Source organism: Theobroma cacao, chromosome 9 (genome assembly GCF_053813885.1).
Source record: "Theobroma cacao isolate CCN51 chromosome 9, ASM5381388v1, whole genome shotgun sequence".
Lineage (NCBI taxonomy): Eukaryota > Viridiplantae > Streptophyta > Magnoliopsida > Malvales > Malvaceae > Theobroma > Theobroma cacao.
Window position 1 is genome coordinate 46,679,300 of NC_142647.1, and position 13,937 is coordinate 46,693,236.

Genomic DNA, 13,937 nt, shown 5'->3' on the forward strand with positions numbered 1-13,937 from the left:
ATGAGATGGAAATAAAATAAAATAGATATTACGTAATTTGGTATGATAAATTGAATAGAACAGAAATGATTATTATGGCGTATTACAGTGTTTGGTTGGTAAAAATAACTTTGGAATAAGAAAAGAATAAAAATAAAAAGACAAAAATACCCTTGATTATATAATGATTATTTAATTTTTATTTTATTTTTTAAATATTAATATTTTATTTATAATCTAATAATTAATATTACAAAATACTAATATTTTATTTATAATTTAAATGTTATAATGATTATTTATTTTTTAATTATTTTATTTTTAAACATTAATAATGTATAATTTATTTAAAATATTAAAAATTGATAGTTTAAATATTAATATTTTATTTATACTTTAATCATTAATATTAAATGTTATTGTGATTATTTATTTTTATTTTATTTTATCTTTTAAATATTAATAATTTATATTTTTAAATATTAATAGTTGATTATTTAAGTATTAATATTTTATTTGTAATTTAATCATTAATATTATAAAATACTACTATTTTATTTATAATTTAAATGTTATTATGATTATTTGTTTTTATTTTATTTTTTAAATATTAATAATTTATAATTGATTGAAAATATTAATAATTGGTAATTTAATTTATAATTTAAATATTATTATGATTAAAATATTAATACTTTTAATTAATTTTTAAATTCAAAATATTTTATAATATATAATTAATAACTTAACCTTTTTATTATAATAAGATTTATTTTTCTCTATTTGCATTTTTCATTTTTTAATTTAAATTTCACTTAATAATTTAAAAATTAATATTTTAAAATACTAATTTTTTATTTATAATTTAAATATATTATAATTAACATATAAAAATATTAATATTTTATATTTTAATTTAAAATATTAATTTTATAAATTTAAATTTGTAATTTTTAAAAATAAATAATGACATTTTAATCTAAAATGTATAAATTTAATTCCCATAGGTGTGGAATAGCTAATACCACAGGAGATGGTGGTGTTAGCTATTCCAAGCTTTTGCCTAATTTTAAAGAATAGCCATTCCTTTTGAAATGGCTATTTCTTTCTCAAGAACAAACCAAACAAACAAGGGGATAAAATTTTGTAAAAAATAGAAAGGGAATGGCTTAGCCATTCTACCTACCAAACATGACCGTAAATCTTTACTATGAATCTCTGATTCTTATAGCCTCCAAATCGCGGAAAAGCAGGATTCTTTTGACTCTGCTAAGCCAATATCCAGAAATTAAAGTCTTAACAGTTTGTTTCTTCATTTTCCAACCAAAAAGCACCAAGACACAGACTTTTAGCGGTAATTCCAACTTCCAGGGGTTCAAAACCCTAGAATTGAAGGACTTCAATTCAAACTCAGGAGTTCGGAAGAATTTAATGCTAGTCGGGATTTGAAATGGTTCAATCAGTGAGTTAGCCATGTTATAGAATCACTTACTCAAAATAGACGTTTGTCAACGGAACGTATTGGCTTATTAAATGAAAATTCATCTTGAAATTGAAAAAACCAATCAAAGGTGGCATAAAAGTTGGAAATTTGAAAGAATTTCACTAACAACGATTTAACAAATGTTACCAAAAATAAAGTAATGCATTTAAAAACAATTACTAATCAGTTAAAAATTTTTATGACTTGCTGGATTAATCTCATAATTTAGTCTAAGAAAAAGAAAGAGACAAACAGCTCTTTAGTAGTGCATAACTTTTTAACTTGCATGCATGAAATAATAAAATAATAATTTAGGAAACATGCGCCTGTGACGGTACCCAGGAGAGACAAAACGGAGGAACGGCAAACCAGTAAACCCCCAAGAAAACAATAACTACTTTCCTTTCCTCGTATAATACCCCCAACATGCTGTAGCCCAAAGCTCTATAGGAATATTAATACTAACACAATACCTTTCCTAGTAGAATCTAATGTCTTCACATGGTACCATACCGAGAACATAGCTGCCTGAGCTACAGTGAGCTATTGACTACCGACACAGGGAAGACCAAAAAAAAAATTTAGCATATAAGGAAAATCAACAATAAAGATATACTTAAGACTTCCTTCCCAAAAAAAAAAAAAAAAGAATTGAAACATTTGCTAACAAGCACGTTCTTATGAGTCCTTTCTTAGGCGTGGTCTGAACATCTCATCATTTAGGATGCTGTAGGTTTTGCCATGGACTTCTTAATAGCTTCAGCGTAGGTCCTGTGTTGGTAGGTAAGGGTCGATTCAAGCAAGTCCCAAAGGGATGTCTTGGGGTTCCAACCTGAGGCAATATTAAAAACCATAATCAGATGCTCAAATTTCTCATATGGAGAAAACAAAAGATCCAGCGAACAGCCAAGGGAAGTAAGATAAATACCAAGTTGTCTATTTATTATGGTCATGTCTGGAATTCTCTTGTCACTATCATCATATCCCTCGCCATAAAATTCTTTGGAGCTGATGTCAATTGTTGGCACCTCCAGAGAAGGTTCTCCACTAACCTTGGTATAGACCTGAAGAGTCCAAGTGCAAACACTTATAAATTACATATGATCACATACATCAACATAAACAAAAATAATAGTATGAACAATAGAAATTATATGTCATCAATCATGTCCTTCACCTCAGTCATCATTTCAGCAAGTTGCCTAACTGTGACTTCATTGTTTGGGTTGCCCACATTGAAAATATGACCATTAGCCCTGTCTGGGTTTTCCTGTATAAAGAAACCACTAGTTTAGTTCCTTTGTGTGGTTGGCCATATATGGGATAGGGAAGGGGGGAGAGGGTGAGGTAGGTGAGGAAGAAGGAGCAAGGAGAGTTATTACGCACAATCATCAAGAGGACAGCTTCAATAGCATCCTTTATGTAAACAAAAGTTCTCTGAGATTGGCCACCGTCCACAAGCTTCAGTGGCTCACGCCGTAGGAGATTCTGACCAATAAAATGACAAAATTATCATTAGAACTAAAGACCATCAAAATTTTGAAAAAATAAATTATAGATGGCATTCTAGGCCATTCCCTAGAACTGTGAAAAAGGCTCAACTAACATTACTAAAGCATGCCAGAACTCTTGGAACACCCTCACTCGGACCATCAATGCCAGGGATGAAATCCATCCTAGGTCCAATCCAGTTAAAAGGTCTCACAATGGTGAACTCAAGGCCATTCTCTGCCCCCTCAGCTGCAATGGATAAGAAAGGAAGTTAGTATATTATGTTTAAAGCATCTAATAGGGGCCAGATCATTTCACAAGATGCTAACCATAAATGAGCCTCTCAATCAATTGCTTAGCACATGCATATGACCACCTCTGCTTCTCGATTGAGCCAAAAATGCAGGGTGATTCATCTTCCTTAAGAACATAGTAGGCAGGATCCTATCACATCAATTACAGGACGAGTTAAAGATTTTAAACAATGTGAAATTACAAATAGAATTTTGACATCACCTATAAAAAAGAGGGGTAAAAAGAAACAATAACATAAAAGGAAGCGTATTAAATCAATTTCAGCAATGCCATGAATTTCGGATGCTCAAAACTCTGTGCAAAAAGAGAGTAGTACCTAGTTTTAACATTTCTGCCCCATGAAGCACATGAATAAACAAAAGACCTTTTCGCATGACCTCTAATTTTAGTACAAATAAAACCAAAACAAGACAGCTTCCTATGCTCAATGTTGTATGGTAATCATTACTAACAAAATCAAGCCAGATGAAGCAAATGATGTGCAACAAAATTTATACACCACAAAAGAACATATCAATGATCTGTACAGGAATTCAATCTTCCATACTGGAGGTTGTTTTAACCTCTTCTCATCAATCAACAAGCTCAACAGCAGGACATTCTAGGAATAACATAAACTTCAAATTCTTAAACAAGTAAATCCAATTGATACTTGTGCGCATCCTTTTAAAATGAAAAAACATAAGCCACTCACTGATACGACTATGATATACAAGACAGACTTAACAAAACATTCAATTACCATAGTAAATTGTTATTATATAGAGGCAAACAACCGCTTAAAAACTCTCCACCCCCCACAAAAAAAATGGAAATATCCATGCCCAAGTGAATACTGGATGCACAAGATCAGTTGGACGGGGGGTTGACCACCATCTGCTGATCATACAAAGACAAATCCCAGAAAGTTGTAAAAATTCAATGACATTTAGTTAGAATGATATACAAATCACCTAGCCACTATCCAATTATCTGGATTTATTCATTTAAACCATATTTCTTACCATTTCAACTCAATACCAATTTTAAAATCCTTTTTCTTAAATATTAAATACATATACCATCAAACAATAAACCATAAATCTTGAAAATAAAGATACCACCAACAGATCTTTACTAAACCATACATGCTGCCCTGTTGCAAGCAAAGCATAGATATAAATTCTCTTTCAAAAAATACTCAGTAAATTATTAGAAAGGAGAAAGCGAAAGGTTACCTGACGGAGAGGAGAATCTTTAGGAAGAAAGCTCCCAATGGTTTTTCCATACACTTCACAAGTAGAGAAGTGAATGAGACGCTTGTTGTTCTCTGAACAGTACTTCACCTACCAAACCACAAATCCACATCAATTTCAAATTTGATCTCAAAAACATCAGTAATAACCAAATCTCTCCCCACTCACATCGATATCAGTAAACTAAAATAGAACAAAAAAAAGGACACCAAACATAAAACCGTTATTACAGAAATGCTTACCACAGGAAGTGCATCAATAAAGTTGCTGTAAATTGTGTCGAGCGGACGCGTATTATAATCTGCCGGAGTACAGATCGCCGCAAGATTTATGGTCTACATTGCAACAAAAACAATAAAAACCAAATCAATCGTCATAACCCTAGCAAGAACATTTTGAAAATCAAAAGAAAATCAGCAAAACATCAAACTAATTAGAAAAACTAAACTTTTGAACAACAATGAAAGAATACTAGCTCAAGAAAAAACTTAAAATCACACAGAAAAAAAAAAGAAATAAACCAGATCTAACACATTAAACCCAAAAAACCTAAAGTAAAAAAAAAAAAAAAACCCAACGCATTTTAGTCAGAAATAAAGAGGAAAATCCAACGAATCCGCGATCTCCTTCAAATGTTATCAGCAAAAATAGAAATAGCAATGGTAACAAAAGAGAGAGCAAGAAGAGCAAGAAATTACGAGATCTGCCATCTTGATGAGGCCTTCGAGCCTAGAATCGTGCTTGATGTTAAGTCGGTGGAACTGGATACGGTCAGCCCAAGGGAGAGAGTCAGGCTCGAGGAGGTGCTTGATCTTGTCATTGTAAACGTCCAAGGCGAGCACCTTGTGTGGCGTCTCAGCCATCAGCTTCTCGCAGAGGTGAGAGCCTATAAAGCCTCCGGCTCCAATCATGCATATCGTTATCGGCTTTATTGGTTTCCCGTCCAGATCCATTCTCGTCGCCATTTCAAACGACACCGGTTTCTTTAGTGATCTTTTAGACGGTGGTGTTTGCCAGCGTAGGCCGGACGTGACAGGAAAATAAGAAGCGAAGGGAAGAGAGAGAAATGGAGAGACAGAGAGAGAGCAGAAGATGGATAGAAAGGAGAAGGGAAAGGGGGGTATGTGGTCTATATATGTGGGGAAGGAGGGAAATGAGAGGGAGGGAGAGAGAGAAGATGTAACTCTTTTACAGAGCTACATTAATTGAGGATGCGGGATTAAAGCGTACTCGTGAGTGTAGCCATCGCTTGTACTCGATTGATGATAGGGACACGTGGAAGGTTGGAAGGGGGTGTGGGGTGGTGTTTGCAGCAGCGGATTGTGTCCGGATGAGCCGAATTTATATTGGGTCTGGATACTGGCTGAGTAATCTCAAAAATTGCAAAATTTTTAATTGTTTTTGTAGTTTTAGAAAATATATTTTAATTACCATATTCCTATTTAAAACTAAATTATATATTTCACGGAATTAGTTAATTAGTTACATGATAGTTTAAGAAATGAAAATGAAAATTTGCTTTTGTTGTCTTTTCTTTCATTTTTTTACTCAAAATTTGAATTAATTTTTTTTGAAACAATGAATTTTAAAACTGACCTACAAATAAATGATGTTATATTTTTTTTCTCAATTTAATTAAGAACTAAATTTAACACTTTTAGCTTTTTGCTGTTAATTGAATAGTGACCAATACCAATCATATTCTTCCCCTAGTAAATTTTCATATGAAATACACCCATACACGCGTGGTTTGACCATGTTGTTGTTTATTGATAGCAAAACAGTATCAACGATCACGTGGGTTAGTGATAATGTATATCTAATCTTTTACAGGTTAGGAAACCTTATGAGCTTTAATCTACAAATGATAGTGATAGGATAAAACATGTTTCCAAAGTTCTAATCCCTTTATCTTCAATGAAACTTGATTTGCACCAACAAAAAAAAATTAATTCACATAAAATACAATCTACTAATACTCAAGTTAATCTACAAATTATATATTTTATTTTTTATACTGATAATTACAATTGAAATAATATCTACGTTTATTGATTATGTATTTATCAATTATGAAATGACATAACTATATTAGGGTATAGTTTTAACTTGTAAAGATGGGTATGAAATTCATTACTTGGCTACATAACTTGTCTTCTCTCATAGTGGAATTAGTAAGATGATTTTTCATTACTCAAAATGAATTCTCCTTGCATAACACACGCTTTAATTTTGCGCTATCCCCGTCCATTTCAAAACAATAAATAGTACATCAAAGGGTTTACTAGTTGTGGTAATCTTGGATATAACAAAGTTGATAAGACAACGTGCGGTGCGTATTTAATAGATATGGTCCCAATCCTTCAGTCGCACCAGTGAACAGAGACAAACAATGCCATCAAAGTTAAACACCACCCCGGCGCCCTCTCGTCGCCATCACTTTCTAGGAAATGAAGAAGTTTCCACTGCTAGAGTAGAGATTGTAGCAAGACTGGAATACAAAATTACCCAACGGCCTTTTTGGTTCAATACGGTTCAATATTGACACTACTCTTCGCAACCACCTTGTATTAAAAATTTTAGAATTTAACCAATTAATTTACTCTAATATTTTAATACATATTTAATTTTTTTTACTATTATTAGTAAGTAAAATCCACATGTCAATAAATAAATATATATTTATATATGAATACAAAAAAAGGCCATAATAATTAATAAACAAAAATGGAAAATGGTGGTTTCGTAAGAGGAGCCATGACGTTCTTCGAATGATCATCATGTGAGTGCGCTTCTCACCAATGAGCTGTCTGTCTCGATGCTCATGTGGGTAAAACTTTTATATCATATTTTCTTTCTATTTTTTTTTTCTCTAAACAGAAAAATGAAAAATCATATTCTGTAGTTAGTTTTCTTTATCTGGCAAATTATCCACGCGCCTTTTGGGCTACGCTGCAATCCCGAAGGAATCTCTATTGTGGCTTCCGTGTCAGTGGGGGACGGTCACCTTGTCTTCATCTTTTGAGATTTTGTAGTAACTTTAATTAATTGTATCTATTAACACCAGTAGTATTTTTATAACTTTGTAAGAGATTAAGAATTTCTCACTGTTATTTTTTGTTAGTGTTAATAGATAAAGATTACTACATAATTAAATGATAATTAGTGCGTAAATATTTTTATTTTATTTATTTTTAAATGATAATTACATAATTATAAATGTTTAATATGATTACAATTTAAAAATGTATAATGAATAAAAAGTTCCAAAACCAAGTAAATCATAAATTTGATAAAGGAGATTCAATAAAATTAATTTCTTTTCTATGTATCAGATAAAATCTTATTACTATAATGAAAATTTATATAATTAATAAAAATTTAGAAATAAAAATGAATAAAGATATCTTCTTCTTTTTTTTTGGTCAATTAAAAGTTTGACCACTTTCATACTTATATAAATAAATATTATAAATGTTGTGGAAAATAGTTATTTTCAGTTATTACTTAGTAAGATTAAGAGGTGAAAAGAAATAAAATGAAAATTAGGTGATTTAATAATAGCATATTGTAAGTGAAAAAGGATAAATATTTAAAAAATGTGCATATAGTGCTTAAAACTCGTATGTATCTTATTATCTCTTTTCTGATTTTGCATATCATAAGAAATTACAAGTATGATAAAGAAATGAATAAAATGGACAACCTCCCTTATTTTATTTTGTCTCACTTCATTCATATTGTACAAAATTGATGATATTAAATGTACCGTGTGTAAATATTTTATTTTATTTATTTTTAAATAATAATTACATAATTATAAATGTTTAATATGATTACAATTTTAAAATGTATAATGGATAAAAAGTTCCAAACCAAGTAAATCATAAATTTGATAAAAGAGATTCAATAAAATTAATTTATTATCTATGTATCAGATAAAATCTTATTACTATAATGAAAAAATATATAATTAATAAAAAATTAGAAATAAAAATTAATAAAGATATCTTCTTCTTTTTTGTCAATTAAAAGTTTGACCACTTTCATACTTATACAAAAATTATAAATGTTGTGGAAAAATAGTTATTTTCAGTTATTACTTTGTAAGATTAGGAGGTGAAAAAAAATAAAATGAAAAGCAGGTGATTTAACAATAGCATATTGTAAGTGATAAAAGGATAAATATTAAAAAAATGTGCATATATTGCTTAAGACTCGTATATATCTTATTATCTCTTTTCTGATTTTGCATATCATAAGAAATTACAAGTATGATCAAGAAATGAATAAAATGGACATCCTCCCTTATTTTATTTTGTCTCACTTCATTCGTATTGTACAAAATTATAAATATAAACCATTTCATTGTATCTTTTTAATACCCTATGATCAAACAAATTATAAATATAAACTTTAGATTAGGTCGTCCAACATAAAGTTTGAAACACTGGAATGTTTCCCACTGTTTATTAGTTAAAGTGGATACAGTACTTCATTATCAAAACAATGAAAGAGCATTAATTTCAATAATTGCCAACAAAAAAAAAATCGTTGTCAACGAAAAAGAAATATGTGACTACTGGTTAAAACATAAAATTGTATTCTAATTTTGTTTAGGCTGTGACATATAATTTAAAAACATGTCCATCGATTTAACTTGTGAATATTTTCATGAGATAAATTTTATCATTTTATCAAATGAGATAACAAGGAATGAGATGAATTTATTTTTATTTAGTGGGAGAGTGGAGTGAAAATTGAGCACGATAGCTACACTTGCAAATTGCAATATGTGTTCAAACATTGCTTCGTCTCCACTAATTCCTTGCACATGCTTGGATGGCAACTTCGAATCAGTCAAGATTTTGGGCATGCCTCATGAGTGATCATGATTTTTTTTCTTATTTTTGATATTTTCGACTGAATTTAACCACCCCTCGTATAAAAATTTGGATATCATATAAGATAACAAAAATGAGATCGAATTTATTTTTATTTGGTTGGAGAATGAAAACAAAATTAAATGTGATAGTTACACTTGCAAATTGCAATATGTGTTCGAACATTGCTTTGTCTCCGCTAATTCCTTGCACATGTCCAGATGGCAGCTTCGAGTCAGCCAAGATTTTGGGCATACCTCGACTGATTATGACCTTTTTCCTATTTTTGGTTTTTTTTACTGAACTAAGTACAATTATAAGAAGAGTACATAACAGAAAAAGTGGGTATTCTCTGTCGTTTTCAATAAAAGAAAAAAAAATCAATACCGTTGGTTATTGTATGAAAATTATTGACACTGACACTGATACGGACAATTGAATACTAATAGTCTAATTTTGCAATTAAATGCATTATGTTACGCTAATTTTGACACATTAACAAAAACAACAAAGTCGCAGTTACAAATCATATATTTGATTCCTGCTATTATCCTTACACGATCATGTCATTGTCTATACTGCGTGATTGAATGATATTGTTCTAAGGTGAAGAAGTCGCCATCATCAGAAAAACTCTGTTTTAATTTATTTTTGCTCAAAGCCATAAGCATTTAAACAGTTTGTCATTATGCTTGTTTCACAAGCACGATAGGGCCTTACACTTAATCATTAGTTAATCCTTACTTGTTTCTAACCCTTCAAATTCTATCCAAAACTTTGAAAGTGGCAACTGAAATAAGTTATTGGTAGCACACGGTCTCAGCCGAAAAAACAAAACAAAACAAAGTCCAAATTTCATATTTGAAAGATGAAAACAATGTGTATAAAATAATTATATTAAAATTTTAATATTTATAAAGATAAGATTATAAACTTCTTTAAAAAATAAAAATAAAGAAAAAATTACAAAATTTTAAAAGTTTAAGATAGGGGGCCTCCCTCCGCCTCTACCTATATGCTATTAGCAGGCGATAAAAAGATGGGAAAAACTTTAAAAGCAGTAACAGAAACTCGCATACCATACAAATGAGATTAATTTATTATACTCTATACTTTTTAAATTAATAGTACAATTTAGTACTAATTTTTTATTAATAATTAAATAAATAATGATAATCATATAAAATATTTAATTATTTAATCAATATATAAAAGATAATAATCCAACAAGCGGAAAAAAATATATGAAAAGCAGTTGTTGTGGTTGTCTAGTAGTAGTGGTATTTTGTTTCGTGTAAATAATTTTGCACGAGAATCACAAGTGCAGCAGCTAGCTTGCAATAAGGCTAATTATCACCGACAGAGCGACACACAGCCTCACGAGTTTTTCTAGCGCGTGGCAGAAGAAATGTCGCGAATAGTATGCCGAATGTAGCTGTCCACCATCTTGTTAGATACGTACATCATTTTTTTTATTTTTAATCTTTGTTTAATTGAACCGACAAGACGGAAAGATTGCAGCCTGGAGTTAATTGGCTGGAACTTTTTCCCTTTTTTGCTTGTTTGTTATACTTACTTGGAAGGCCTAATCTTACTTAAATGATTGATCAGAAAGAATTGACTGAAGTTCTAGAATTAGCATTAAGCAGCGATTGGGCGCTGGCGCCAGCATTTTCCCATTAACTCTCTTCGGTTGCTTTGCTTACGCGTTCTTCTGGGTGGGGCAGTTAATCGGAGATGGGGCAAAATTAGAGAAGTTATTCAACCATTTTATTTTTATTAAAATAAATTGGATAATTACTAATTCAATCTTTTAACTTCTTAGCCAGAGATAATAATTTTATCACTAATCTAAGCGTCGATTCTTCCCATGTTTATCATTGGGCCAAAGACCGACTGATCTATGAGGAAATTAAAAGGAATCTAATACTACTAGAAAACTAAAAATTTAAAAATAGTAAAAAAGAAAAATATTTGTATAAATAGGTCAAATTATACAATTAGTCCTTACATTCTATTAAAATGGTGGATTTAGTATTTGTAAAAATTAAATTTTTATATTTTTTAAAATTGACAATGTTAATCTAATGTATTAAAAATTTTCTATTATCATTACTGATATAGCATTTGGTTGTGTTAACATGATATTTTCTTGTTAATAGGATATTAAATTTGATAATATGACAATAATGATGTGACATTTCATGAATAATGTTATACTAATGTTGATATGACGTGATCAAGTATTAATATAAATTTTATAAATGTGAAAATGGAATTATTTAGTGTGAGTTAATGATTTTAAACAAGATTAAAAAAATAAGTTAAAATTATAAATAATTTTATAAGATTTGGGGAAAAGAGTGTTGGGAGACAAAAAAAATTGAGTTTTGGTGCTTTATAACTTAAAGTAGAGTGTTGTGAAATAGATAAAAAATATCATATTATTATTAATAGAAAAATATCATGTCAACATAAATAAATAATAGAAAAATTTTAATATTATTAACAATTGAACTGGCATTATCAATTTTAAAAAGTACATAAATTAATAATATAATTTAGTAGTCTAAATATCATTACTGTTTTACCATAAATATTTTTGAAGTAGTTTAGTACTATATCACAGCCTCCTCAACTACATGCTCATTTTCATATATCGTATAAATAGATAGGTACATTAAGTTTATGGGTTCCTTGGCCCATCTTCCAGGGATTCCTACCATATCACAAAGCCGAAAAAGGTAATTCTACCAGTACTTTCCACCTGAAGTTTAACAGTTGAACAGCAAAATAAAATTGCAAAGGCTGGTAGTGAAATACAGCTAAATGTGATGTGATATTTGGGAGGCACAGTTTTGAATTGTACTTTGTGCTACAGCTTAGAAAACAAAAGGTTTCTCAAATAGCTATACCTCGGGGAACCCTGTCCAGGGGGGACAATTGGCTGCGGAAATTAGAAAAAGAACAAATAAATAATGGCAACGAAACCCACCCCATGTTCCATATGCTTCTCAAGAGGTGACATGCCTTTATTATTATTTTTTTTCTAATCAAATCCAATGAAAGTTGGCTCCCTTTCAAGGTCATGTGGGTTGATTTCAAAGCCAGCCTATCCTTTTCTATTAGAATGATGAACCCGATTATACAGAGACAATAGCAATCTAGTACGAAACTAACCTAAAAGGAGGAAAAGAACATGCATGTTCGAAGAACTGAGAACTCCAATTGTGCTAGGTAGTCCTCTTGGAAATTCTACAGCTACAATTGCCCTATGGCCTATTAAGAAGGAATAGGAACTTTTGAAGGAAATACTGTATGAAAGAAGAAAAATGCAAAGAACAGATCACGAGTGTCTAGAGTCTACGGTCCTATCCAATATTCAATTTTTAGCCTATTGTTTTTGGCAGTTATGGCATTTGCCTGATTGCTGGTTTCCATGACCGTCTTTTTTTTTTATTTTAGAAAAAATTAGATAAAACTCTTCATGTTCTTTTTATATGATTAAATAAAAATAAATCTAATGTATTTAAACTTATTGACTCAATGATGGACATTTAAACCAATCTTATAACTCTTGAGTTGGTAATTTTTTTTATATGGTCACATGTACAAGTACTGATTATAAATTATAATCATAAACAAATATTGCATCTTATTAAAAAATAATTGTATAGGCAAACCAATTAACCAACCACTAGTATATAATTATACAAATTTAATATACAATTGAATCAAATCTACATATGATGCGACTTAAAATTGAAATTTGAAGATTTCAGAATCTCCTACTTGCTGCTGAGACAAGGCCTTACTGGTTTAAGTTGATAATTTCAAATAACTGACTGAGTCATATTAAGTATAAAAGGTGACTAGGTGAGAATGGCAATTTAAATAACTAGTAAAAAAAATAATTTCAAATGAATAAGCAAATAAGCAATAATCATAGAACTAGAAAAAAATTAATTTAAGTAAAAAAAAAAGAAAAGAAAAATAGATAGAAGAGTGCACAAGTAACTTAATGATAGTGGCAGTAGCAATCGATCCATCCGGTGAAGAAGAAGATATAGGCTTTTGGTTACTGACAAGTAGTGGGGAATTTGGGGTGAAGATAACATATGCTATTTAAATTGTAAGCACATTTCCTAAGGGCAATCATTGGAAACAAATTTGGAAGATTACAAGTTCTAGAAGAGTCCAAGTCTTCATACGGAGAGTCATGCATGTCTCACTGCCTACATCAACTTGGCTATCGAATAGGAACCTGGGAACTATAGTTTCCTGCTTATGGTGTGACGACACAAAAACTATATTGCTTGCATTGAGGGATTGTGGGCCTTCAAGAAATTTGTGGCTATAATTTAGACCTGATCTGATTAATGGTGATTTTTTCAGTATGAGCTTGAAGCATTGGGTGCTAGATAAAATGTCAAGTAATTGTATTTTTCATAGCATTCCCTGGGGTATCATTTTTGTACATGTTTTATGGCTCTTATGGTATTTGAGAAATATGAGTATCTTTGATGAGTCTTTCATTTGGCCCTACAATGC

The 13,937-nt window shown here is 30.4% G+C and overlaps 1 protein-coding gene across 1 annotated transcript; it reads right to left on the bottom strand.

Moving 5' to 3' along the window:
* Window positions 1–1,720: 1,720 nt before the first annotated feature.
* LOC18590419 (UDP-D-apiose/UDP-D-xylose synthase 2) lies at window positions 1,721–5,617 on the bottom strand. Its single transcript, XM_018128197.2, has 9 exons — window positions 5,202–5,617; window positions 4,746–4,838; window positions 4,486–4,593; window positions 3,283–3,397; window positions 3,069–3,202; window positions 2,849–2,950; window positions 2,640–2,732; window positions 2,391–2,526; window positions 1,721–2,294 (listed from the first exon to the last, which is right to left on the bottom strand). Exons 1-9 carry the CDS (start codon window positions 5,466–5,468, stop codon window positions 2,182–2,184), a joined length of 1,161 nt encoding a protein of 386 aa, XP_017983686.1. The 5' UTR covers window positions 5,469–5,617; the 3' UTR covers window positions 1,721–2,181.
* Window positions 5,618–13,937: the final 8,320 nt, after the last annotated feature.

What these genes read in the sequence shown, in the direction of transcription:
- LOC18590419 (XM_018128197.2), bottom strand. Translation starts at nt 5,468, where the DNA reads ATGGCGACGAGAATGGATCTGGACGGGAAACCAATAAAGCCGATAACG. An exon ending in TCATCAAGATGGCAGATCTC is followed by an intron (nt 4,839 to 5,201) that starts GTAATTTCTTGC and finishes GTTGCAATGTAG; the next exon opens with ACCATAAATCTTGCGGCGAT. An exon ending in AAGCTGTCCTCTTGATGATT is followed by an intron (nt 2,733 to 2,848) that starts GTGCGTAATAAC and finishes TTCTTTATACAG; the next exon opens with GAAAACCCAGACAGGGCTAA.